Here is a 26961-nt window from a genome sequence, read left to right as displayed (position 1 = left end):
AAAACACTAAAAACTTCCTTAACCTCTGAAACCTCATTGCAAGCCAAGTCATTTGTCCCTAAATGGACAAGTACATCCAATTCCCCTTCCTGCTTTGCTTGCTTAACAATATTACAGATACGTCTCCTGTCTCTGTGAGCAGTAGCTCCGGGAAGACACCTCACAAGACCACCATTGTCCATCTCCACACCTCTTATGATGGAATCCCCCAACAACAACTGCTTTCTATTAGGCCTCACCATAGTCTTCAAGCCTCTCTGCACAACACCACTAGCCTCAGTGCCTCTCTGCACAACACCACTAGCCTCAGTGCCTCTCTGCACAACACCACTAGCCTCAGTGCCTCTCTGCACAACACCACTAGCCTCAGTGCCTCTCTGCACAACACCACTAGCCTCAGTGCCTCTCTGCACAACACCACTAGCCTCAGTGCCTCTCTGCACAACACCACTAGCCTCAGTGCCTCTCTGCACAACACCACTAGCCTCAGTGCCTCTCTGCACAACACCACTAGCCTCAGTGCCTCTCTGCACAACACCACTAGCCTCAGTGCCTCTCTGCACAACACCACTAGCCTCAGTGCCTCTCTGCACAACACCACTAGCCTCAGTGCCTCTCTGCACAACACCACTAGCCTCAGTTGCAATTGTTGCATGTTTGGTATTAATGTTTGTTTCCACGCTCTAGCAATCAATAATTTAGTCGCCAAAAGGCTATGAATTACCATAATCTCTGCTTTTTTGTCTAATTTTGTTCCATACAAATGTAATAATGCTATTTCAGGTTTATTACTCAGGCAAGTATCTCCCACCTTGCATATTAGTTTGAATGAGAGGTCCCACAGGGACCTTAATCTGGGACAGTTCCACCAGATGTGCATCATAGAGCCATCCGTGTGGAAGCATCTCCAGCAATTGGGGGGATTACTCTGGGACATTTTATTGAGTCTACTTGGGACCATATACCATCTATGGCTTACTTTGATGAAATTTTCTAATATATTTAAACAGTGTATGAATTTTTTTACTCTTGAATACGCGTGACACCATTGTTTATATTGAATCTCTATACCCAAATCTCTTTCCCATTTTTTAAAAGCTGTAGGAATATCTGGTCCATCTATATCTTTTAGTAGTTCCATTGTTGGATGGTATTTGTTTTTAGCAGATTCGATTGAGAGGACCTTCTCAATCAGAGTACCCATATCGCCTTCTATAATTAGTACATATTCTTTCAAAAAGCTTTTAACTCGAAAATAATTAAATAATTCTCTAGGAGGTAGAGATAGCATGTCAGATATTTCCACATACTCTTTTAGATGCTTATCTACATATAGATCTTTAATTTGAATATTTTTATTTTTATGCCAGTTTAACAAGTTCATATCTGGCATTATGAGTTCTAGTGTTTTAAGGGATACAGTATCTGGTATCTTGTTGTTAAACCCCAGCTTTCTTTTTAGTCTATACCATTCGCTCAGTGTCTGAGAGAGAATCGTGGATCTTAGATTTGGAAATTTTTTGTTTTTTCCGATATTGTTCCATAGCAGTATTTCTAGATTATTTATCCCCTCCCTATGTGTTTCCAGTTTGTACCACGCCTGGTCCTTGATATCTACAATTTGTAGATTGGAAGCGTGTGTCGTCATAATTGCTTGATATGTTTGAGATATCAAGGGATAACTCATCCCCCCAGACTGGGCTTTTTTGGCTAGCGTAGTGGCTTTTATTCTGGGTTTTTTACCTCTCCAGATGAAGTTTGTAAAACTGCTTTGTATCATGTTCAGCCAGTACACTGGTATTTTGAGGGGGATCATGCGAAATAGGTATATCCATTTTGGAACAATATAAGCTTTGATTGTATTGATCCTTCCCCACCATGATATCTCAATTGATCTCCAGTCTTTTAAAAGTTTGTTTGTTTCTTTCAGCATTTTTAAAAAATTATTTTCCATTATGTGGGACACATCGGCTGTCAGCCAAATGCCCAGATATGAGATTTCTTTAACTACCCAATTGAACGCATATGTCTGTCTTAAATTTTGTAGCTCGTCCTCTTTTATATTTACTGCTAAAGACATTGTTTTGCTTATATTTAGTTTATAGTTCGACACTTCACTATACTGTTCGAACTCTAGCATTAGTGTGGGTAAGGATATTTTGGGTTCAGTGATGGTCAATAGTATGTCGTCTGCATATAGACATATTTTTAAATCGTCCTTGGGAATACATACTCCTTTTATTAATGGATTTTGTCTTATTTTGCAGGCTAGAGGTTCAATGGATAAAACATATAATAAAGGGGAGAGCGGACAGCCCTGTCGGGTTCCGTTTTGTATCTTAAACCATTCTGATCGAATGTCTCTTCCCACTATTCTAGCCGATGGATTCGAATAGAGTGCTCCCATTGCTCCCATAAACCAGCCTTCAAAACCGAAGTGCGTCATAGCTCTCTTTAGAAAGTCCCAGCCAACCCTGTCGAAGGCTTTCTCAGCATCAACCGACAGGGTTAGCAGGGGCGTGTCCGTTGACTTTGCCCAATCTAGTATCTCTAATATTCTCCGGGTATTGTTACTTGAGTGTCTCCCTTCCACGAAACCTATCTGGTCTATATTAATAATAGATGGAAGCACCCTTTGTAACCTATCCGCCAATATAGCCGAGTAAAGTTTCACGTCTACGTTTATAAGCGATATTGGACGATAGTTGACGATATCTGTTGTGGGTTTATCTGGCTTTAAAATTGGGCTAATATGCGCTCTTAAGAAATCCGTCGATGCATGTCCTTTTATAGAGATTTCATTGAATGTATCTGTTAGAACAGGGATGATCTGTGTTTTAAAGGTTTTATAGAACTGGTTGGAATATCCATCCGGCCCTGGGGCTTTTTTGTTTACCAGCTTATTTATTACCCGTTCTACTTCTATCGTGGTGAAGGTCTTATTTAGTTCATTTCTTTGTTCCAGCGAAATTTTTGGCAGCTTTATATTTGAAAAGTATCTTTCCAGAGCATTTGATGGTGGGTTTAATTTTAGGTTATATAGTTTTTCATAGAAACCTTTAAACGTCTCTGCAATATCTTCAGGATTTATAATATTTTTACCATTCTCAATTAATTTAGAGATTTTCCTTTCCACGTTTTGTTTTTTCAATCTATTTGTTAACATGGTATCTACTTTATTATTCTTATAGTAAAATTTAATTTGTAGTTTCTTTAGATTTCGTTGTATTCTATCCTCAATCTGTTTATTTATTTTATTTTGACAAATCTTAATTTTTTCTGTTCTTTCCATAGATATGTTGTTCTTATTTAAACTAGATAGGTTATAGAACTCGATGTAGAGGTCTGATAATTTAGGATTGCTATTTTTTTGCTGGCTGGCTAGCTTTATCCAGTAGCCTCTTATGACTGTTTTAAAAGAGCACCATAAGCATTCTTTAGATATTTCCTCCATTGAGTTTTCTCTAAAGAATAAGTCCATAAGTTTAGCTATATATTCTATATTCATCTTTTTTTCTAATAGCTTATCATCCAGTCTCCATATTGGTGGACACTTATTAATCACATCTAGTACATCAGCGATTACTAAATCGTGATCAGACCAGGTATTTTTTTTAATTGTTATTGAATGTATGGCCTTAGAGAGGTTAATATCTCCCATAATCATATCGATTCTTGCTGCTGATTTATGAGGAATAGATCGATGAGTTACCTCTTTGTCATTTGGGTGGACTAGCCTCCAGCAATCATATACCTCATATTTTTTGAGCACTCTATTCATTTCTGCAGCTTGTTTTATTAACTTTTTATCCATTAGTTGGTTGGGGCCCAGCTGCTTATCCATTATAGGATCCATTATGCAATTAAAATCTCCTGCTATTATCAGTTTCCCTTTTTTCACCTGTTCTATTATCCTTAAAATTTTTGTCAGCGACTTAGTTGGACGTATATTTGGCAAATACACGTTTGCCAATGTGTATATCGTCCCATTTAACAGCCCGACCAGAATAATGAATCTGCCCTCAGGGTCTAAAAACTGATATTGGCACTCAAAGTTCACCTCTTTCGAAAAAATGATTGCTACACCACATTTTTTCTTCCCCGGTAGGGAGGCCGCGTAGAGAAGAGGGAACTTTTTGTAGTGCCATAGTCGTTTGTCATTGAGTCGCCAGTGAGTTTCTTGGACGAATCCCACCTTGATGTTCTCTCTAATCAAAGTATCATATAAAAACCCTCTTTTCACATGAGAGTTTAAACCTTGCGCGTTAATAGAGATCAATCTAACCATATCCCTTTCTTCTTGTTAACCATACTGAGAGCAATACCCATTTCCATGTTACATACTTCAGACATACAGTCACAACATAATCTTTCATCCTAAAACCTACTCTTGGATAACCTCTTGTAATCCAAGGTCTGGGTACCTTTCAGGGACCCTAAGGGGGGAACGCAGCTTCCCTTAGTGGGGACTGCTCCAAATCGCCTCAATTAGTTTCTTCATAATCTCTCTTTGTGGAGAACGAGAGAGGAGAAACGGAGAAGAAAGAAAAAAAAAAAAAAAAAAAAAGCATTATGTACATACTCATTATTTATAAATATATCCCCTATTTTGTGTTATATTTTTCTTTCCTTTTCTTTTTGCCTTTCCATATCACCAGTCTTAACTGTTTCATGCTTATTAGTATTTGTTCATTTTCCTATATTAAATTTTCCCTTACATCTCATATTTCTATAAACGCCATTTTTATACATTCAGAAGACAAAATTTAAAGGATCACATTTTCTTTTCCTCTATTTTACTTCCACTATTATCTCGTTTCCCCTCTTTCCCAGCTTTATGGTTTTCCCTTTTTTCTTTCTTTCCATTTTCTTCCTTCTCTCTATCCTTTTGACATGGAGTTACCCATGTTCCAGCTTTGTGGCAATATACTTGTACATAGAGAAAATTTTTACTAGCCTTTTACTCTAATATATTTTATCCTCTGATTTAGAAGTGAGCTGGCTCTTATCTTTTAAAGTTTGAATTGTGAGAATCTTGTTATTCGTAAGGGAAAAAAAAAAAAAAAAAAAAATTATAAAAAAAAAAAAAAAAAAAAAAAAAAATTTCTTAACTTTCATGCCACGTATCCAACTAATTGTAACTAAAGGATCACAGGGGTTATAGTTAACATTCCGTAGGCAAGCTGCAGAATTATTTGTAATTTCCTTACCAAGTGCATCGTGAAGGTATTTCTGGCCAACCAGCTTCAAATACTCTTCAATGGCTTTGGTGGCTAGTGTATTCTCCCTGAAGATTAGGACTTCATGATCTCCACAGCGGTCCACCTCTGACATCACCAAATCGGTTAGGAAATCCTAAGCAAGTAAACCAGAAAAGCTTAATTAAAAACAGCAGACAAATTTTTGTGAGGTAGTTCCACCTCGAAGTATGGAAACGGGCATCTCACAATGACCACATGCAAGAGTTCAGACATATGTTTCTCCTTATTGTGCATCTGTAGGATACGTGCTGGGCATCTTTCGAAGGATGCAGTGTGTGGGGTTGTGCACAATGCATCATGTACAACCATTGTATAAAGAGAAAAAATAAATATGCAAACAGAAAAAAGGAGTCATAGGGGAAGTTGACAAGAGTCCTAGTGCACTTGTATGTTAACCAACCATTAATTTGGAAACCTTTCTGTACACAATCCAGACACTTGTAGTGGTTAAAATTGTTAGGAAACCCACAATGTTTCGCATGAAGCTTACAAGTAGGGAAAATTTCAAGGATTTCAACAAAGGCCTCCGATCTTGCCCAAACCAGTACATGTTAAAAAGAAGAAAAACATATCTTCTTGGTTTGGCAGTAAACTATATTATTACAAGAAGGAAAATGAAAGTCAGTTCCAAGCTAAAGCCGCAATCTGGTATTGGAGAGATATTTGTACAATACAGACTACAAAGAGAAACGTGGGAACTAGTGCCGGAACTCTTGGGATGAAAATTGGTCAATCTAAATCGATTGGACTTTTGTACAAAACTTAAGACGACCCAGCCGAGAGACGCAGCAATGTGGGCAGATACAATATAGCAAGATAAACATGCACAATTGGCTCCACAGGTCATACTATGCAACACATTATATAGGTACAAACTGATATGCACGAATGGGAGATATTTGTGTGCAGAATCCTCACCTGCCTGAGGATCATGAGATCTACAGTTTAACAACAGCCATACACACTGAGTGGCGTATTCAGATGTAGGTAAATTTGTATGAATTATTTCCTCTTCATCCAAAAGATGCAAACAGGATGAAGATCATGTAAGCTATGAATTAATTTGTAGAAAGAGAAAAATAACTGCCATTGATGTACCGTAGCGGTGTCTAAATTTTACTACCACTGAAAAGCCATGTATACGCCATTCTGCATCCTTTTCAATGGCTAATCAATAGACATAGGCAGAAAGATTGCTTTCCACTGCATATTTAGAAAACTGTGTGTTCAGTCCTAAATTGCTTAAAATGATGGTGAAATTAAATCTTGGGAAGCTGCTTAACAATTCCGTTTTTATGGAGTTTTTCTATGAGTAATTACAGCTATTCATTGTGTTTCCTCATCATGGCGATATGTTTCACAGAGCTTAATGCAAAAACCATTACGCACAATCAGTGTTTGTAATACAGGGTTGAAAAGCTTGTGAAATCTGTGAAGTCTGCAAACTATTACCAAAAGTTTATTCTGAAGGTGTCAAGACACCCATTGTACAGCGCTATGGAATTAGCAGGCACTATATAAATAATAAAATAATACCATTCTGGTAATTGGAATAACAAAAATAAACCAAGATGCATCCTGTAATGGAATGACACATGTAACACCAACTCACAAAACATTTTACATTGCCCCTCGTTGAGGCATAAATTAATAAAAAAAAAAAAAAAAACATTGGAGGTAAACATGATAATTGCAAGACGTATTGCTTAAACTGCTTCCAGAGACTCTTCTCAAGATTATGCTTTCATGTGGTCAACTCCTTAGAGGCACATGGAGTGGAGGGGTGGAATGCCCAACCCACACGGAATCTGGGCTGGATTCCCAACATACACAGAAATAAAAAATGTTGCTGCTGTACAGACCAAGATACATACAAAACACAGATTAAGGACGTGTGTTTATTTTTATGTGTGTCCTGTATTTTCTTTACTGTATTTTGGTTTTACAGCAGCACAATTGCTGATAAATTAATGTTCTGGGTGTATATCCTCAATTTTTTTTCGTTTTCTGGGCACATTGCACTTGTTACAAATTATATTTGAGTTATATACATTTATATTAGTAAGTCACCTAACATTTCTCAGAGCAGCCCCGTCCCCTGGCCACACTCCTAAAATAAAAGTGTATCTTTGTTTATTTAAAGTGTTGGACGTTATGCCTGTGCCACAATATAATATGGGAGAGATTCCAATGCAACAAATAAGCATTTATTTCCATTTGCACATATCCAGCAGATCTAGTCTAAAAGTGACATTATTGTCTTGCCCATAGCCATAGTCAAATTAGTAATAATAATAATCTGTAAACCCTTAAAGGGACTCTATAGTCACCATATAAAAGCAAGAAAGACAGGTCCCCCAGCCTTCCTTCTTGCTTTTATATGTACTTTCATTTATTAAAAATAAATTTCGAGGTGTTTTTATATTAAAAACTTACCTCCGTTCCAGCGCCGAGCTCCCCGCTAGGCCGCGCCCCCTTTTTCGTCAAAATGACGAAATCGCGGGGCCCAATGGGACGGCTTCGCGCTGGACCAATCGCGTTCTTCATAGAGCGGCATTGAATGCCGCCCTATGAAGAACCTGAGCGCTTTACCGCGCATGTGCGCGGAATGCGCGTTCGCGAGCTGAGCTGTCTGACTGACAGCTCAGCTCGCTTTCTAAAATTATCAATAAGGGGGGGACCTACTGTCCCCCCCGGCCCCCACCCCTGTGCGGCGGCCCTAAAATTATCAATAAGGGGGGGGACCTACTGTACCCCCCCCGGCCCCCACCCCTGTGCGGCGGGTGGGGGCCCTAAAATTATCAATGAGGGGGGTACCTACTGTCCCCCCCCGGCCCCCACCCCTGAGCGGCGGGTGGGGGCCCTACAATTATCAATAAGGGGGGGACCTACTGTCCCCCCCGGCCCCCACCCCTGTGCGGCGGGTGGGGGCCCTAAAATTATCAATGAGGGGGGGGACTTACTGCCCCCCCCCGGCCCCCACCCCTGAGCGGCGGGTGGGGGCCCTAAAATGATCAATGAGGGGGGGACCTACTGTCCCCCCCCGGCCCCCACCCCTGAGCGGCGGGTGGGGGCCCTACAATTATCAATAAGGGGGGGGACTTACTGCCCCCCCCCGGCCCCCACCCCTGAGCGGCGGGTGGGGGCCCTAAAATGATCAATGAGGGGGGGACCTACTGTCCCCCCCCGGCCCCCACCCCTGAGCGGCGGGTGGGGGCCCTACAATTATCAATAAGGGGGGACCTACTGTCCCCCCCCGGCCCCCACCCCTGTGCGGCGGGTGGGGGCCCTAAAATGATCAATGAGGGGGGGACCTACTGTCCCCCCCCCGGCCCCCACCCCTGTGCGGCGGGTGGGGGCCCTAAAATGATCAATGAGGGGGGGACCTACTGTCCCCCCCCACGGCCCCCACCCCTGAGCGGCGGGTGGGGGCCCTACAATTATCAATAAGGGGGGGACCTATTGTCCCCCCCGGCCCCCACCCCTGAGCGGTGGGTGGGGGCCCTAAATACAAAGGGGGGGGGGGACCCTAGTTAACCCTCCCCCCCCAAAAAAAAATATCTCCCTACCTACCCCCCTCACCCTAAAAATAATGAGGGGGGACCATTAACTAAAAACCTGTAAAAAAAGAAAAAATTAGATAAAATCAACTTACCATTCGATGTTTTCTTTCTTCTAAAATCTTCTTTCTTCAGCCCCAAAAAAGGCCAAATAAAAATCCATAATAACCGACGCAATTAAAAAAAAAAAAAAAAAAAACGAGCGCAAAAAAAAAATAATCCATCTTCACCCATGGAGGGCTCCGCGCAGACTGAGCTCCGCAGGGCGGGGGAAGGCTTATAAAGCCTTGCCCCGCCCTGCAATTATGCTAAGAACACTCTGATTGGTGGGTTTAAGCCAATCAGAGTGCTCTTTGTCATTTTACAAGCGTGGGAAAGTTCTTTGGAATTTTCCCACGCTTGTAAAATGACACAGAGCACTGTGATTGGATGGATTTCAAGCCATCCAATCACAGTGCTCTGTATCATTTTACAAGCGTGGGAAAGTTCTTTGGAATTTTCCCACGCTTGTAAAATGACACAGAGCACTGTGATTGGATGGATTTCAAGCCATCCAATCACAGTGCTCTGTGTCATTTTACAAGCGTGGGAAAGTTCTTTGGAATTTTCCCACGCTTGTAAAATGACACAGAGCACTGTGATTGGATGGCTTGAAATCCATCCAATCACAGTGCTCTGTGTCATTTTACAAGCGTGGGAAAATTCCAAAGAACTTTCCCACGCTTGTAAAATGACAAAGAGCACTCTGATTGGCTTAAACCCACCAATCAGAGTGTTCTTAGCCTAATTGCAGGGCGGGGCAAGGCTTTATAAGCCTTCCCCCGCCCTGCGGAGCTCAGTCTGCGCGGAGCCCTCCATGGGTGAAGATGGATTATTTTTTTTGCGCTCGGGTTTTTTTTTTATTTTATTCCGTCGGTTATTATGGATTTTTATTTGGCCTTTTTTGGGGCTGAAGAAAGAAGATTTTAGAAGAAAGAAAACATCGAATGGTAAGTTGTTTTTATCTCATTTTTTCTTTTTTTACAGGTTTTTAGTTAATGGTCCCCCCTCATTATTTTTAGGGTGAGGGGGGTAGGTAGGGAGATACGTTTTTTTTTGGGGAGGGGGGGTGGGGGGGAGAGGGTTAACTAGGGTCCCCACCCCCTTTGTATTTAGGGCCCCCACCCACCGCTCAGGGGTGGGGGCCGGGGGGGGACAATATGTCCCCCCCTATTGATAATTTTAGGGCCCCCACCCACCGCTCAGGGGTGGGGGCCGGGGGGGGGGCAGTAGGTTCCCCCCCCTTATTGTGAATTTTAGGGCCCCCACCCGCCGCACAGGGGTGGGGGGACAGTAGGTCCCCTCCCTATTGTGAATTTTAGGGCCCCCACCCACCGCTCAGGGGTGGGGGCCGGGGGGGACAGTAGGTCCCCTCCCTATTGTGAATTTTAGGGCCCCCACCCACCGCTCAGGGGTGGGGGCCGGGGGGGGGGACAGTTGGTCCCCCCCTTATTTTTTATTTTAGGGCCCCCACCCGCCGCACAGGGGTGGGGGCCGGGGGGGGGGACAGTAGCCCCCCCCCTTATTGTGAATTTTAGGGCCCCCACCCGCCGCACAGGGGTGGGGGCCGGGGGGGGGACAGTAGGTCCCCTCCCTATTGTGAATTTTAGGGCCCCCACCCGCCGCACAGGGGTGGGGGCCGGGGGGGGGCAGTATGTCCCCCCCTTATTTTTTATTTTAAGGCCCCCACCCACCGCACAGGGGTGGGGGCCGGGGGGGGGACAATAGGTCCCCCCTTATTGATTATTTTAGGGCCCCCACCCGCCGCACAGGGGTGGGGGCCGGGGGGGCAGTATGTGCCCCCCTTATTTTTAGGGCCCCCACCCACCGCTCAGGGGTGGGGGCCGGGGGGGGGGAGGAGAGTAGGTCCCCCCCCCCCCCCCTTCAACCACTATTGTGGCCGGACAGCATCCCTGTGGGTTCGGGCTTCAGCTGTCAGCTGAAGCCACGCCCACAGCAGTGCTGACAGGCTGTCAGCACACAAAGCGCGTTCACAGTGCTTTGTGTGCTGATAGCCCGTCTGATGCATTCACCCAGAATGCATCGGACGAGAGGCCTTTTTAGGGCCTCTGAACTCGGAAGTCCCTCTGGTGGCCGTCTGATTGACTGCAACAAGAGGTGTTCCAAGCTTCTAATGTAAACACTGCATTTTCTCAGAAAATACAGTGCTTACAAGAAAAAGGCTCCGGGTAGCTGTAGCACTCACCTGAACAACCTCATTAAGCTGAAGTTGTTCAGGTGACTATAGTGTCCCTTTAAACAAACAATTGCTTCAATTGCTACTAGATTAATGGCTGACAGTTCACAGTTCTAGAATGCAAAACGTGCATATCAGTCTTAAAATGTCATATTTTAATGCAAGGTTAAATACCTTTAGTCTTCTTAAAGGCTGAGTCACACACAATAGAAATGCCAAATTCTGGGGTGCTAAGGATAGCCATGGCTGCGTTAATGCCTCAAGTTACCATAACAATGGAAGCCTGCATTAACTGTCTTCATTTAAGGCAAGGCTGAATTTTTATTTTTTAATAGAATAAAAAATTATTATGACATACAAGATTAAATTGTATATATTTATTCACCTTGGTCATAGGACAGAACAATAGGGTCCGTTTTGTACTAGCTGACCAAAGGATACTGCACCTTTAAGCATCCAGTAAATAATATATGTGAAACAATGATGCTTTGCGTGTTAACTTGCAGCATCAGGTACACTAGGGACAGCCCAAGTGTTAGGAACAAATATAGCCGCGTGTCTATGGAAACATTGGGCTGCGATATTATACTCTGCTCTTTGAGACGGCTTTCTCAAGGTACAATCTAATTTCCATCTAAATACAATACAAAAACTATACACAAGCACAATGTGAATACATATATACTTCTTAACATATTATTGGGTGTACATTGTATATTTGATTCACAATTTTTTTATTTTTTTGAGAGAAGGGTCCTTGTAAGAATTTATGGAGTACGGTAAATAGTTTGACAATTTAAGGATTTTTATATATATTAAAAATAGTCAAGATAACATATAGAAATAAGACTGTCCATTACAATGGAAAGAGGCAATGGAAAGGGAGGTGACAGTTGTGACTTTACTAAAGGAGAAGCCTGCAGGGGACATGGGTTGTGTGTGAACCATTTTGTGACATTGTGTTTTCATCAAATACCATGGTACATGGAATCTGTGCAATGAGCAAGGTAGTTGATCCAGGGAACATCTTCACTCATCTAGTGACCCGAGACATCTTACCCAGATCAGAAATAAGATGTAGATCAAGGACTTCATTAGGTAGCCTAACTCCGTGTTCGTTGACTAGATATCTCATTCGTGCCAAAATATTTTCTTTTCTGACATGAAAAGTAATGTATGCTACAAGATAAAATAACTGTGTCTGAAGCAGGGGCACATGGCTTGCTTCTGATTGTTTGCTTCATCAACAGGCCTAAGCAGTATAAACGCGCTCAATTCTTAAAGGGACACTATAGTCACCAAAACAACTTTAGCTTAATGCCCCTGCAGTCTCACTGCTTAATCCTCTGCCATTTAAGAGTAAAATCACTTTGTTTATGAACCCTAGTCACACCTCCCTGCATGTGACTTGCACAGCATCCCTAAACACTTCCTGTAAAGAGTTATCTACAATTTATCCTTCCTTTATTGCAAGTTCTCTTTGATCTAGATTTTCTTATCCCCCGCTATGTTAATAGCTTGCTAGACCCTGCAAGAGCCTCCTGTATGTGATTAAAGTTTAATTTACAGAGAAAGTGATACAATTGTTTAAGGTAAATTACATCAGATTGAAAGTGAAACTAGCTTTGTTTTTTCATGCAGGCTGTGTCAATCAGAGCCAGGGGACGTGTGACAAGGGCTGCATAAACAGAAACAAAGTGATTAACTCCTAAATGGCAATGAATTGAGCAGTGAAACCTGAGAGGCAGACAAAAACTGCTTCATTAAAGGGATTCTCCAGTGTCGGGAAAACAAACCTGTTTTCCTGGCACTGCAGCATCCTGCAGGGCCCCCCTCCCTCCAACCCCATGCTGCTGAAAGGGTTAAAACCCCTTCAGTGACTTACCTGAATCCAGTGCCGATGGCCCTCAGCGCTGGGTCAGGCCCCGCCCACGTTCCTCCCCAGCCAACGTCCACAATGGCCGTGCACGCATTAGGCCTCCCCATAGGAAAGCATTATTCAATGCTTTCCTATGGGGATTCCAGCAACGCTGGAAGTCCTAATGCATAGCGTGAGGACGTCCAGCGTCGCTTAAAACACTTTTCGTGTTCTAAGAAGCCAGACTAGAGGACTTAACCCTGCAAGGTAATTATTGCAGTTTATAAAAAACTGCAATAATTATACTTGCAGGGTTAAGGGTGATGGGAGTTGGCACCCAGACCACTCCAATGGGCAGAAGTGGTCTGGGTGCCTGGAGTGTCCCTTTAAGCTAAAGTTGTTTAGGTGACTATAGTGTTCCTTTAATAATAAACTACGTGGTTGCAACTCTTCAAACATTACTACGCAGACACCATCACTTTAAGTTGCTTGATCTATGCCTTGGGCCAAATAAAGAGTTATTTAAAAATAAACTCAGCTTTTGTATAAGAATGTATTTAAAATTGAGTATATGTGTTAGTAATGTTGTTCTTAATATTAAAGGAACACTCCCGGCACCAAACCAACTTCATAAAGGTCCCAGGTGCACTCTTACCTTCAGGGATTAAACAGTTTTTGAACGGTTTAACACTGAAGTTGTCTCTAGCGACGATTTATGCTCCTCCCCTGGCGGCATCCAGCTTCTGAAATTTCACTAACAGGAATGCCGGAGTGCTGCCAGGCAGGAGCTCAGCTGATTAAGAGCGTCAGCTGACCGCTTTCAGCCAGCCAATGAGTGACACCCCATTCACAAAACTGGCTTGAAAAAAGTTTCTTGGCAAGCCAGTTTAGTGAATGAAGAGTAACTGATTTATTGAGAGCATCAGCTAACCCCTCTCAGCCAATCAGCGTCGCCACTCTGTGCTTCCTGTAAGTGAAATTTTAGAAGCCGGATGCCGCCGGGAGGGGAGCCGAGACCAGCGCTGGAAGCAACTTTGGGGGTTAACCCCTGAAGGTAAGATTTTTCCAGTGGGACTATTAGCACCGCAAGACATCATACCTTCATGCCTATATTGTCCCTTTAATAGTCCTTTGTTCACCAACAGTACTTTATGCATGCCCTTGTAGCATCCCTAAGACATCGTTCCCCCCATTTAACGTCAACGTGGCCAAACTAGAAGAACAACTGGCAAGGTTTCCAGTTAGTTCAGCCCCCCTCCCCCCCCTTTTTTTTTTAGCTTTTCTCTGAGTATGTACACCTTAAACAGAAAGTATATGGATGTCTGAGGATGGAGACCCATCAGAAAGGAATACTCCAATGCAACAACTGAAATTCTATTACAACTACTCGTAAAATAAAAATACAATACAAAAAAAGTGATGAGCTAACTTTTCAGAGGAAAAATAAAAAAAATGTCACTGTCCCTTTTTTAAGGTTTTGTTTCTAAATAAGTTTTCCCCTCTGACACTAAATAAGGAGACCATGGAAGGGACTGATCCCTATTCCTGGAAAAGTCGTAACCTACAATACATGTAATTTGTCCGGTATTAGGCTCACAGCTTTCCTTTCCATGAACACACCAGGTTACAGTTATAGAAACAGTGATAAGGTTAGAATGAGTTTAGACTTGGTTTTAAGAGATACAGTTAACTGCCTTAGTGGGGAGTCTTACAATAAACCTGTTCTTATTGATATCGCTATCCTGTAAATCAAGCTCCATTTATGGCCATTTCTATAAATGTATGTATATCCTTCTGGAGATCTGGTTTATGGTACACTACACAAACTCAGCGACCTTACTGATGATCTATGACCATCTCCCCACTCTGCAATGAATGCCTCTTACTACACAGCCAAACCCCATGCGCTCATGTTCTGCTGCTTGTTACATTGCATGCTTATTGTTAAGTGATCAGTCCACATATCACTTGTTGGTGAACTCCAAATGTCAGAGATCAATGAGGCAGAGTTTAGGTTTTGTTTTCCCGTTTGACATTTTGGGCAATTTTCAAAGATCTCTACTTACACATTCTACCTGTCTTCTATTGGACATCACTTGCAAAGGCTTTCATTGCATTAAAATGACTACACACGTTTCTCATTTAGAATGTAGCCAAAACACAATTTGAGATTATATTAGTAGAAGGCCATGTATCATTTTCAAATAGACCATATAAAAAAAAATTAAGCTATTTTCCAGGAGGAGAAAATAAATAATGCATTAACAAGTACAAAGCAATGCTCCCAGAAGTCCTTGTGAGTCATCAGTGCAATTACGAAAACATCTCGCACATGCTTAAGAACACACCCATATTCCAGAATTCTCAAACCGTTGGGCCGGTATGTCATTCCATATTCATCATAGAGCCAAGGTGATTTGCCCGTGATGCAGGAACCATAAACAAAATAAATAAATACATTTTTAAAAAAGTGCACATCAGACTGACTGTCCATTGCATTGACAAAAATAAGTGATAATGAAATTACCACATAAATACAACACCCAGTGAGACACTTCGGGTATACTTCCCAATAGTAGCGTCTAGTAGTAACAATACAATTCTTCCTTGAGAAATCTATAAAAAACAGACATTGCAATACATAGTGAAAACTGTATGATAATATGGTTCAAAGTAAAATATGTGATGTCCACTCACAAGTGTAGAGCCGTACCAGGCTCTGTACCATCAGCGCAGGGGTGCCAATAACTGGCTTTGAAAATATTCCAGAGGCAGGATCTTGGCAATAGTAGAAAATTTATTAAAACAATAATAATAAAAAATAGGACATATGTAGGCAGTTTGTATAATATACACTACCACAAAATAAAAAGTCCTTATAAAAAGTCCAAATTGCAAACACGTTTCGACTGTAGAGTCTTCCTCAGTGCATGATAAATCAGACCTGGTAGCATGTTTCATTTTATACCCTTCTAGAGTTGAAATCTTCGCGGCAAATCTTTTCTCCACTTCCGAGTGATTACGTATGTACAGCGGTATATTTCTTGCCGATACCGGAAGTGGTATAACGTCCATATTAAAAACATGCTGTCAAGTCTGATTTATCCTGCACTGAGGAAGACTCAGTCCTATTTTTTATTATTATGGTTTTAATACATTTTCTACTATTGCCAAGATCCTGCCTCTGGAATATTTTCGAAGCCAGTTATTGGCACCCCTGCACTGATTATACAGAGCCTGGTACGGCTCTACACTTGTGAGTGGACATCGCATATTTTACTTTGAACCATATTATCATACAGATTTCACTATGTATTGCAATGTGTTTTTTTATAGATTTCTCAAGGAAGAATTGTATTGTTACTACTAGACGCTACTATTGGGAAGTATACCCTAAGTGTCTCACTGGGTGTTGTATTTATGTGGTAATTTGATTATCACTTATTTTTGTCATTTGTACCTTTAAGGTGATTAGGAACACCTGTTTTATACACACCCTATATATATATATATATCACAAGAAGCGCCCAAATACACCTCTAACTCTGAGTTTTCCTGTCCATCGCATTGACCAGCACCACTCGGGTATTATGTTAAAGTACTTTGTACAAGCGATGAATGGCCTGTGTGCACTTTGTGTCTAATTACATACTCACACTTTGCTTCATTAAAAAAAAATGTCCTGGTCTCCCCAGATTAGGAAGTCCATGGAACAAAACTGGGAAGGCACGAGTCTAATAGGTGAAATGTTGGGAGACCGTGCATTTGCCCAGGAAGGCTGAACTTTGAGCTAGTGAATAGGTTTTGTGTGTATATATATATATATTTATTTTACCAATTGCACAGGAAGATATATATACATACATACATACATAAAATCACAATACCACCAATTATGTGGGCTGTTTGAGTAACATCACAAATGTATAGTTCCCATAAAACAGCAGCCTGACTTACCAATTCTGTACGAATCTTACTATCCTCAATTACACTCCGTCAAGTGACATGCCATAACATGTCATTATGTTCGGGACAGAGCTGAATTCAGTGACAAGGATTTATGGTTTTCAACCAGTGTGCTATGGTAAACTTGTGTGCCTCCAACCACCAGAAAGTTTCAAACCTTAAAATGTGCATTTGAATTAAAACTGGGATTCTCATCTGTTATAGTCAACTTGGGCTTCATGTAAATGAATATGCTCCTGATTGTGATACAAAGAACATTAGGTGTGTCTTGGTTTAAAAGGCTAGTACCATCAATCTTCTTTGTAATATGCTATGCTGTAAAACATATGGTACAGTATTAGGGAAAAATAATCTGTCAAATAATTAAAAGCTGCATAAAATCACAAGTAACAATATGGTTATATGGTCAATTGGAGATTAGCCTACTGCTGTAATGTACTACGAGAGGTTAAAATTCTGACTGCCTTACCCATTGCTTAAACCACTGTGTGGAAACCTGTTCTTAGACCTCAACCCCAAAGTATGATTCCATGCTATTCATAAGATGAAATTTAATTTCAAAATGCATAAATGACAGACCACAGACTTACCTTGGCTCTTCCAGTGCTCTGCAGAATGTGCACAAGTGCACAGGCCATCTCTTCTTTGTTCCGGACACTGATCACTGGTTCAAGCACAGAGCATAACATAGTGTAATTAATAGTAATAAACTCTGCAAACTCTTTGTACTGTTCCATAGGTAAAATAGTGATTGTCTGATATCGAGACTTAATTCGGATAGAAGGTCCCCCAGTCTTGCCTTTATTTGCAGTAGGTGTGCTGACAGGGTACCATTTCTCAACAAACTGTCGCCCAGTCACACTGGCCATGGGAATGTTGACCAGACCTACATAGTTGTTCTTGTCCTTTTTTTTCTTCTTGTCTACATCCTTGTAGATGTGCACAGTAATGTTGTGTAGTGAAGGCAAGCCATAAAACTCAAAGTGCTCCCCCCAGAAGATATTGTCAGCTTTTGTCTTGCTCGTGGTGCGTGCAAAAAGTGTATCGTCCAGGCAAAGCTCGCAGAAGTACTTCTTTTTAGGGGCCAGGTCTTTAGCCTCAATAATCCACAACCGCAGCACATTTTCTGCCCGGCGACAATTGTCCTGGAAGAAACACAAAACTCAGTATCCTGAAGCATGGAATGATGCACATTACTAGTAAGAACACCCTGTTTTACCATAAACCCGACTATGCTTAAAATGCTCATCAACAGTTGACCCATAACTGGAAGACTGCGTCTGCAGCCTAATGGTACCATAACGACATCAGGATATAGTGGTTATGGGGTCTATAATGTCCTTTTAAAATCTTGATTCACTTCCTGAATGCAATATTTCAGCATCTTAATTGTATACTTATACTGTGTAACTTGCAAGTTGTTGAAAGAAAGTAGGATTAAGCACTAGAAATGGGACTGCATAGCCTCGAAAAAAAGGTCGATAAGTGTAAGTACTCACTACATTCCAGTAATAACTTGAAACTGGGACAGAGAGAAATAAAAAAAAATGCAACATCCATAAAGGACAGAAAAGGATTCTCGATATGAAAAAGACAAAGTGACAGATCAACTTTTAAGACACATACACGTCTTCGTGCCATTCAATCAACCATCCAATGTCAAAGAAAGAAAAAAGAAAACAATTTTTTCCCTTCAATACATACATATATAATTTAAAACTCACAGATTAGTGATGTATTGTGGGTTCATACATATTATTTTATTATGTATATAGCGCCATCAAATTTCGTAGCGCTGTACAATGTTATATATTTCCCTAATCACAGGTAACCGTTCTATAGCAATGGCGAGCAATTCCCTCCCTTCTTCCAATTTACCTTATTTGGCTGGACTGTTCGGCGCAGGTTTTCCATCCACTTATCTCTCTCGGCCGCTGACGTACAGCTAAAACATTTACTGCCACTGGAGTAGGTGACCTATCAGAAGAACAGTAGAAGGGAGAAAAGTTCATATTTTGCAGTCTATAGTCATCACTGCTGAATAAGCACTATAGAAAATGTAGAAACCTGTGCAATTAAAAAGGATAGGCACTGCTAATTATAAGTCATACCTCAAAACAGAAGTCCTGTCCCAATATGCTACTGTGAAGAGGCTTCACCAGGATTTTGTCTTCACTCCCCAAATCCAGAGCTTCCACAGCACTACCTGGGCTCAGCAAAGACTCGTGGGAACGAGATTCTTTCAGTTTAGGTAAACCACGTGACCTGCACCGAGAGTTAACTAATTAAAAGGCTTCAAAACAACTACCTATCCCAAAGCCATAAGAAATATGCATTTATTTACAAACGTAAGAATAGCTAATTGCAACGCTGGGAGGGGAAGACTCATCCCTTAATTTTTTTTTTATTTTAACATCAATTCAAAGATCAAAGCTCTACTTATACGAGTACGTACATACACTTTGTATGCCTTTAAAAAATTTAAAAACAAGACTTACGTTACCATTAATGTTCACACATAAAAAGATTTGCATTTGCTATGTGTGATTATATCCCATCCATGATAACTTCAGTAGGTATCATTACAAAGGGTAAAACACTATCTTCAGCTATAGCTAACACAAGTCAAAGTCTCCAGTTAAAGTGGATGATAAATTAAAAACTCCAGCAGAAACTAAATTACATGTTATAAGGAATCACAACTGGAAAATTATGTATCAGCATAAGAGTATAGAGTGCATCTTTCTTTTTTTGTCCATTGAAAAATTACAATACCAAACTTACATGAAGCAATTATACAGCCACCTTGCGGTGCACCCCCAAATCATAGCTCAGCCTCATTTCACAATCCCCACCCTTCACTCCTTTTGCACAAGAGTCAGGGGGTCACATGCCAGCAGGAAATTAAATCTGCTAAAAGGGATATTATGTAGTCAATCCAGGCATGTTGTTCTGTGAGAAGCGACGTCCTCAGAACCTGTGAATCAATGAAAATGCTGGATTCCAATCATTCTGAAGGCAGGGAGAAGGATCGTCTGGCAGTGAAATAAAAACTGGCATAGAGATGGCTAGCTCCTGCATCCTTCCCCTCCTTTCCAACATCCCGCCCATCAGGTAGCACTAAGAAGGCCCCGGTGTGGCCAGCCTGCTCCACTCTGGGCCTGTTGCTATGACAATGCACCTATAAGCAGATTACAGCTTGCAGGCAAGCAGGGAGAAGCTGCAGTCAGAGAGAGTCGCTCAAAGAGCATGCTCTGCAAACATGCCAAAGGTGACCTTTCCTAGCTGCCTCCCTTGCATAAACCCAATACCAACGTGAAGAAACCTAGATGTGAATACAAGGAGGAGGGAAGAGGGGGAATGCACTGTGAAAGACCTAAACAGTGATGTCCCAACAGGGGATAGACCAGCAAAATTTAATGCGTCAATCTTCCAGTAAAGCTCTCCATTGGGAGTTCCCACCCTGCAAGCAGCGTCTGTTCACTTTCCCTGTATGGTAATTCCTAACCCATCGCAAAATATGCCATGCAAAAATAATAGGACTAAAAGGAGGGGGTGATGGGACAATATGTGATACAATTCTCCTGTTCAATTCTTAATGAGCTTGAAAAGCACAGATCATTAACCCCTTCCAACATTAGGTTAGTGCAGCTCACCATTGCAATGCACCCTTTATGTCATTCTCAGCATCTAACAGTAATAATAATAGCACTACTAATATAAAAAGGGTTAGAGAGATCAACAATATAATGATCTGATAGGATTTTTAAGGATTGCAAACCATTGCATTAGACACTGATAAAAGACAAAATGTTCACACCCCACAAATAATTTACTTTTAACCTTTTCCTGTCCATATTTTTCCACTCAAAAAAAGGAGGCGGAACCTTTTGCTGACAAGAGCTAAAACTCATTCACCAACTTGGAGAAAAGGTTCAATATTTTTTACCTGTAAACAAGGGGTTCGGCAAGACCTATATTCAAACCTTTAGATACTTGCATTGACACATTGAGTTCTCAATCATCTGGGATACCATGGTACCTGATCACTGGGTTGACGTGTGTTGTATAGTGGTGTGACTCAATGATTCTGGATCACCATTTTTTTTACCCCTAATTACTGGGGGAACTCAGCAAGGCACATCTGCCCCTGGAAGGATGAGATAATCCCATGGAAAGCAGGATTATTCCAAACAAATAGATCATTGCTGCATGAGCCATGCAGGCCAGAGGGGGCTAAAAGAAAAATCTGTACAGGACACTAATCTGCCTGTCGAATAACAACTGAGATGAAACCAGTAGTTATGTCTGAAAATAAAAGCCTCACTCATTCTGTGTGTGTACTGCTATTATCTCCCCAAACAACTTACTGGTCAGTCAATCAATTGAAACCCTATGTCACCTGTTGGGATTGGTAATAGCCTATCCATCTCTGAGGCTGACAGGCACAACAGGGGTGTCAAACTCCAAACTCTTGTGGGAAATGTTCACACAGAGTTTTAAAGAGAAAAAATTATATTTTGGATCAATGATCAACACATTGTATTACAAGCTACAAACAACCATAAAGAAAACAGAATGGACGGTGACACTGTAGGATTAAGATGAATATTCTAAATATATCTGACGTATTTTAATAGCCAATTATAATAGGCCCATTTACATTAAATCTCCACCTCTATCAGAGATGATGGCCAAGGATTGGTCCTGCACTTCAGTCATATTTAAGTTTGGATTTTCAAACGTTATACTCCAGAACCAAGATCAATAGCTACAATATTTTTGCAGAGCAGGCTTCCCCCAACTACTGTACAACTATAACCACCAAGTCAAGAGATTTGGTGAACAGATCCATAATTGGACTCCAGTTGGAGTGACACATACAGTTCAAATCTAGTCACCATCTCCATGTCCCTATCTGACTTAATATTGAAAACTCCTAAATTGATGTTAACATCAAAGGAGAATTTTTGTGAAGTCTCTAAAATTTTATTTTTTTGGTTATAAGAGTCCCAAAGTATGTCTATAGTGCCCTCTAAATTAAGTGTTTTACAGTGAAGGATGCTGGGTATTCGCAAGGTAGCTTCCAGGTTTAGCTACAGATTCTAAAAACTCCATTAGAAAACCTGCAACTGGGAAAAAAGTGTGGTTACAAACTAATTGCTCTGGTAAAAGTGTTGAACATGACCCATTTAAATCCTCAGATAGAAGGATGGAGGGTTTTATGATCACTCAGTAAGCTGCAAGACTATATTATATTGCGTTGAGATGTGCACGGCAGGATTACGACCCCAAGAAGCATAATACTGCATTAATGGAAGCTCACAGCCCATCGACTGCAAAGACTCACATTACATCCATTAGCTGAGACTTGAGGGGGAGACTGGCAGTGTGCATAATGACAAAGCATCCTTCCTTCTCCACTGCAAATATATCTTCCCTACGCTCTAACACATGCACTCAAAGAGTAGAGTTTAAAAATATAAACCTAATGTGAAAAGAATCCAATCTATAAACAGCAGTTACCAGCGCAAAGGCAAATGTGTATAAAAATACTTATCTTAAAGAGCAGAATGCAGTAACCAAGGCTTCGTCTGCTTTACTGCACCCTCTGGTTCAAATATCTAAAAGTGCAGTACAACTGCAGCATTCACACAGAGTACTGCAGCCGGACTCCAGACCCAGCTCTGCCCAGCTTTTATCTATTAATTACTTAAATGACCAGTATCTCTGCCAACTCCCGAGAGAGCCCTGGCAGCTCTCAGACATCGCATCTTAAGTGCTTAGGATTTATGGGCTTGGAAAAGGTGGGGACGCGAGGTTTAGATATGGATGTATAAATGCATTTCCCCCCCCTTATGCTGGTGCCAGTCAGTGTTCTAATGCAGTCTATTAACCATATCTTACCGTGCTCTGATAAAAGCTTTGAAGTACACCTCTACTGATTGGGATGGGATTGGGAGGTGATCATATTACATACACAGGCGTCGTAACAGCAATTAAAGCAATATTTTCTAACTGTACGTTTGTTCTTCCCAGAACTGTTTCTCAATATTTATTCTCAGAGCTTTCTTGTATATGTATTAATAGTGAGCCCTGCTAATGTCACTTCACCCAAAACACGAGCACACAAGTTAAGCCTCAGAAAAATTTCATACAACAGATGTTTAGTGTCACGTAATGCATATACAGTAACCGCAAAACATGGCCGCCTGATCCCACAGTGCACTGCCGAATATACAGCAGTTTCAGATTAGAGCTTGAAAATAATGCTATAACTAGGCTATGCCATGACTCCTCACAATACACAATTGGAGATTTGCAGATAAGTGAAAGTAATTATGTATTTTACAAATTATTAGGAACTTATGTACCAAATAGAGCAGTTTGAGAAACTGTACAAGTGATCAGTTGTAAGCTATTCTAGTTGCTCTTAGGTTTACCTCTGGACAGCCTGCATTCCCATGTATTTATGCTTAAATGACCACTATAGGCACCCAGACCACTTCAGCTCAATGAAGTGGTCTGGGTGCCAGGTCCCTCTAGGGTTTACCCTGCCTGCTGTAAACATAGCAGTTTCAGAGAAACTATGTTTACTTTAGGGTTAATCCAGCCTCTAGTGGCTGTCTCATTGACAGCCGCTAGAAGCACTTCTGCGCTTCTCACTGTGATTTTTACATTGAGAAGACGCCAGCGTCCATAGGAAAGCATTGAGAATGCTTTCCTATGGACTGGCTGAATGTGTGCGCGGCTCTTGCCGCACATGCGCATTCAGCCGATGATGACCGAAGGAAGAGGAGAGTCCCCAGCGCCGAGGGAGCCTGGCGCTGGATAAAGGTAAGATTTTAACCCCTTCCTCCCACTTACGCCGGGCGGGAGGGGGCCACCCTCAGGGCACTATAATGCCAGGAAAATGAGTTTTCCTTTAAGTTGTTACACTCCAGCCAGAACTGCATTAAAAAGCTCTCTGTTAATCGGCAGAAACCTCAGGGCTTCATATATCCTGGATGTATAGCACAAGTTTAAGCATTAGGTGGACAGAAATCAAAGAAAACCTCTTCCTACAGTACAGCAGTGAAGGATTATTGAATCTGTACTTTATTATTTTCTCCCTGCTGTCTGTTTTAATCCTAGCCTACCATATTCACTAATCATTTCCTACTTTCCTCACGTTTCACTAACATTTTCTGCAATCATTCCTATACCATTATGGGTTTGCATGTGAGTGATGGAGCAAAGTAGGAGTATGCAGGGCTGTACATGGTTGACAGGAGTTGACTGTGGAGTGTGTGTGTTTGTGCGTGTGACTGCATGTCCTGTACATCCACATATTTGTATAGTGTGAATATTAATTTCATACAAAGAATCTTGAATCAGGTTGGGCATAACAACATAGATTTGACATGTCTACTCATATTTCCAAAGTTAGAATTGGGTGGATTCAAAGTACAGCTGCACAATAATCAAATAATCTGTTGATCAGATAGTTAGCCCACATTGTTCTCTAGTTTGCGAATAATTTAAAACATGCCAAGCCAGCCACAGACACAGTTAGGTTGCCCACTGAGCATAATAGGAAAGTAAAATTATCTGCCAATGTCACCGATTATTCAAATAATTTAAACTTGCAGTTGAAATTTCAATTGCCCACAATTTAATGCCTGAAATCGTAATAAAATAAGTAGTAGTGTTACGAGAAAGCTACAAGTGATAAAATAACAGGATATTTCTAGTTCTGGCCAGCAAGTGACAAGTATATATTAAAATATTACTACTCCAAAAATTCAGAAAACATACCTACTATAGAAAGAGCTGGCAGAGTGGGTTCCCCGGCATCTCATGACCGTAAACGCCATTGTCTCAGCTCTCATGTCAGCAAGCGCACTAGGTCAGCCTGCACATGCAATAATACTAGAAAACGACTTTTACTTAATCTGCATGAATCCATGCCACGTGTTTAGCCATCCACAGAAAAGCAGAAAACAGCCCAGCTGTCAGGAGAGAGCGTTTTCCCCTCGTCTATTTCTGACAAGTTGATCTGACCATTGATTGTCTATGGTGACCTATTAAACAACATTACTGACATGGTGTTTAATTCGACAACAAGAGAGACCCCGTGAAAACATGCATAGTCAATTTATCTGTGTCCTGTAAGAGGGAAGGATAAATTAATTATTCAGCTAAATTATAACTAGATAATATGCTCTGCAACATGTTAAATATGTGGACGATTGACAAAAAGATCCCTCTGTCACCAAAGAGGAATTTTACGTTCGAGTCAGATTTACAAAATGCAGCTGCCACTGCACTTGGCACGGATTTCAGAACAGAGGTTGATAACATAGATGAAACAACATTAAATATTGCAGTTACTTAAAGTAATATTGTTTTGGCAGAACGAAAATGATCAATTTTGCAAACTGCCAATTGTAATCGACCCTTTGTTTAATGTTTATTCACCAACCCTATGCATTTTAATTAAATCAAAACATACAGAAGTAAAATGTGTCAAGCTGTGCTTTGTGAATATAACACACTTGTGCCATCATTTCATTTGAATAATTGTATCCCTTATTGCCATGGGAACAGACACTGACTAAATAATTAATGGACCTGCTGACATAACAGTGGTGCCTGCAGTCTAATATCACCATAATCACTACAACATGCAGTGGATATGGTGAGTAGACTGCCCCTTTAAATATTGCTGAAAAGGCATTCACTCTAAACAATAAAACCTACATGGAGGTTGATCAAACAGCAATCTTTCCTATGGATACCATAGGTCCATTGTTTGACAAGTAACTTGGCTAGAAAGTTATTGATGATTTATAAGAAGATCTGTGTTTGAATCCATAGTTAGCTGATGGCAATGTGATTTCATTCTGCCAGCACTGTGTATATAATATAAAGCCCTGTATTTCTTTGGAATCAGGAGTGATATCCGATGAAATAGAATATAAAAACCAACACGTACATCCATAGAAATCTCTTGAAATGCCAAGCACAGAAAGGTGCTCTAACTCAAGACAATAGGGAAACAGACACTTTTTGCCAAGTTTCATCTCAACGCAGTGGCCCTTTAATTTTAATTCTAAAACTTTGCCATTTAGTAGATGCAGCAATGTTACGACTGTATGGTTAAAGGAACACTATTGCATTATGAATACAAAACTGTATTCCTAATGCTATAGTGTCCCTCAGGCCTTAGCCCTCCGCCCCGTGTGGAAATGGTTATCAACCATGTTAACACTTGCCTTAATCCAGTGCTGAAGTCACTTGGCGCTGGCTTGTGGCGTCGTTTCACTGAGTTAAACTATGTGAAAATGCAGGAAGTACCTCTGCAGGGTTAAGTGGACAGGGACACACTGCACCTAGACCAATTCAATGAGATGAAGTGGTCTGGGTGCCTATAGTGTCCCTTTAAACACAGGCACTTCCTCTTAATATATTGTATTATTAATATAGGTTATTCTATCAAAAGCTGCTCATAGAGGAAGAAAGCAAGCTTCTACAGAACCCCTGTCGAGAATGGTAATATCACACAGTAGGGGATTAGGAACTTGAGCTTACAAAAACTTTGATTCCAAAGAGAGGTATAAAATACCTTTCATAAAAACTAATCAAAAAGATAATATGAGGAAAATAATACATACATATATACACATACACACACACCAGTCTGTTAAAAATATAAAGCTGGACTTATTGTAATAATAATAAACATGTAAATATATGTAAATAAACAACATATTACAACACACAGATCACAAGAGATTCAACAGGAACTTGCACATTTCGGCTATTGTATAAACAGGGCTGGGTTCCTGATCCATGCAGCAGCTATCTGCCAAGGGAACATGCACACAAAGGCTATGTGGATCTATAAATTATGCAGGAAAGAAGGTCAGGGCATGCAGCACAGGTTCAGAAGCAATGAAACCAGCCAAAAGGTCAAACAAGCAGTCCAATCCACTTCAGTTAAAAGATAACAAAGATTAGATTTATTGTTACAGGTGTTTAAAGACCTGCTTTCTGTTTGACACTGGGATTGGCACACATTCCCCGACAATGCCATAT

General features: G+C 41.0%; 1 protein-coding gene across 11 annotated transcripts in view; it reads right to left on the bottom strand.

Moving 5' to 3' along the window:
* RASAL2 (RAS protein activator like 2) overlaps positions 1-26961 on the bottom strand; it is a 287911-nt gene that overhangs the window by 29439 nt on the left and 231511 nt on the right. For 10 of the 11 annotated variants that reach the window (XM_063428261.1, XM_063428262.1, XM_063428265.1 and 7 more), the window contains 4 exons: positions 18993-19146; positions 18760-18858; positions 17472-18026; positions 5211-5355 (listed from right to left, as the gene is read on the bottom strand). In XM_063428261.1, coding sequence (XP_063284331.1) covers positions 5211-5355; positions 17472-18026; positions 18760-18858; positions 18993-19146 — 953 coding nt within the window. Of the gene's footprint in view, positions 1-5210; positions 5356-17471; positions 18027-18759; positions 18859-18992; positions 19147-19665; positions 20325-26961 lie in introns of those variants that run through there. The other variant, XM_063428269.1, reaches the window with a different exon arrangement.

Source organism: Pelobates fuscus, chromosome 7 (genome assembly GCF_036172605.1).
Source record: "Pelobates fuscus isolate aPelFus1 chromosome 7, aPelFus1.pri, whole genome shotgun sequence".
Taxonomy (NCBI): domain Eukaryota; kingdom Metazoa; phylum Chordata; class Amphibia; order Anura; family Pelobatidae; genus Pelobates; species Pelobates fuscus.
Note: the sequence above shows the minus strand (reverse complement) of the source record. Positions and strands in the feature narration are given on the sequence as shown.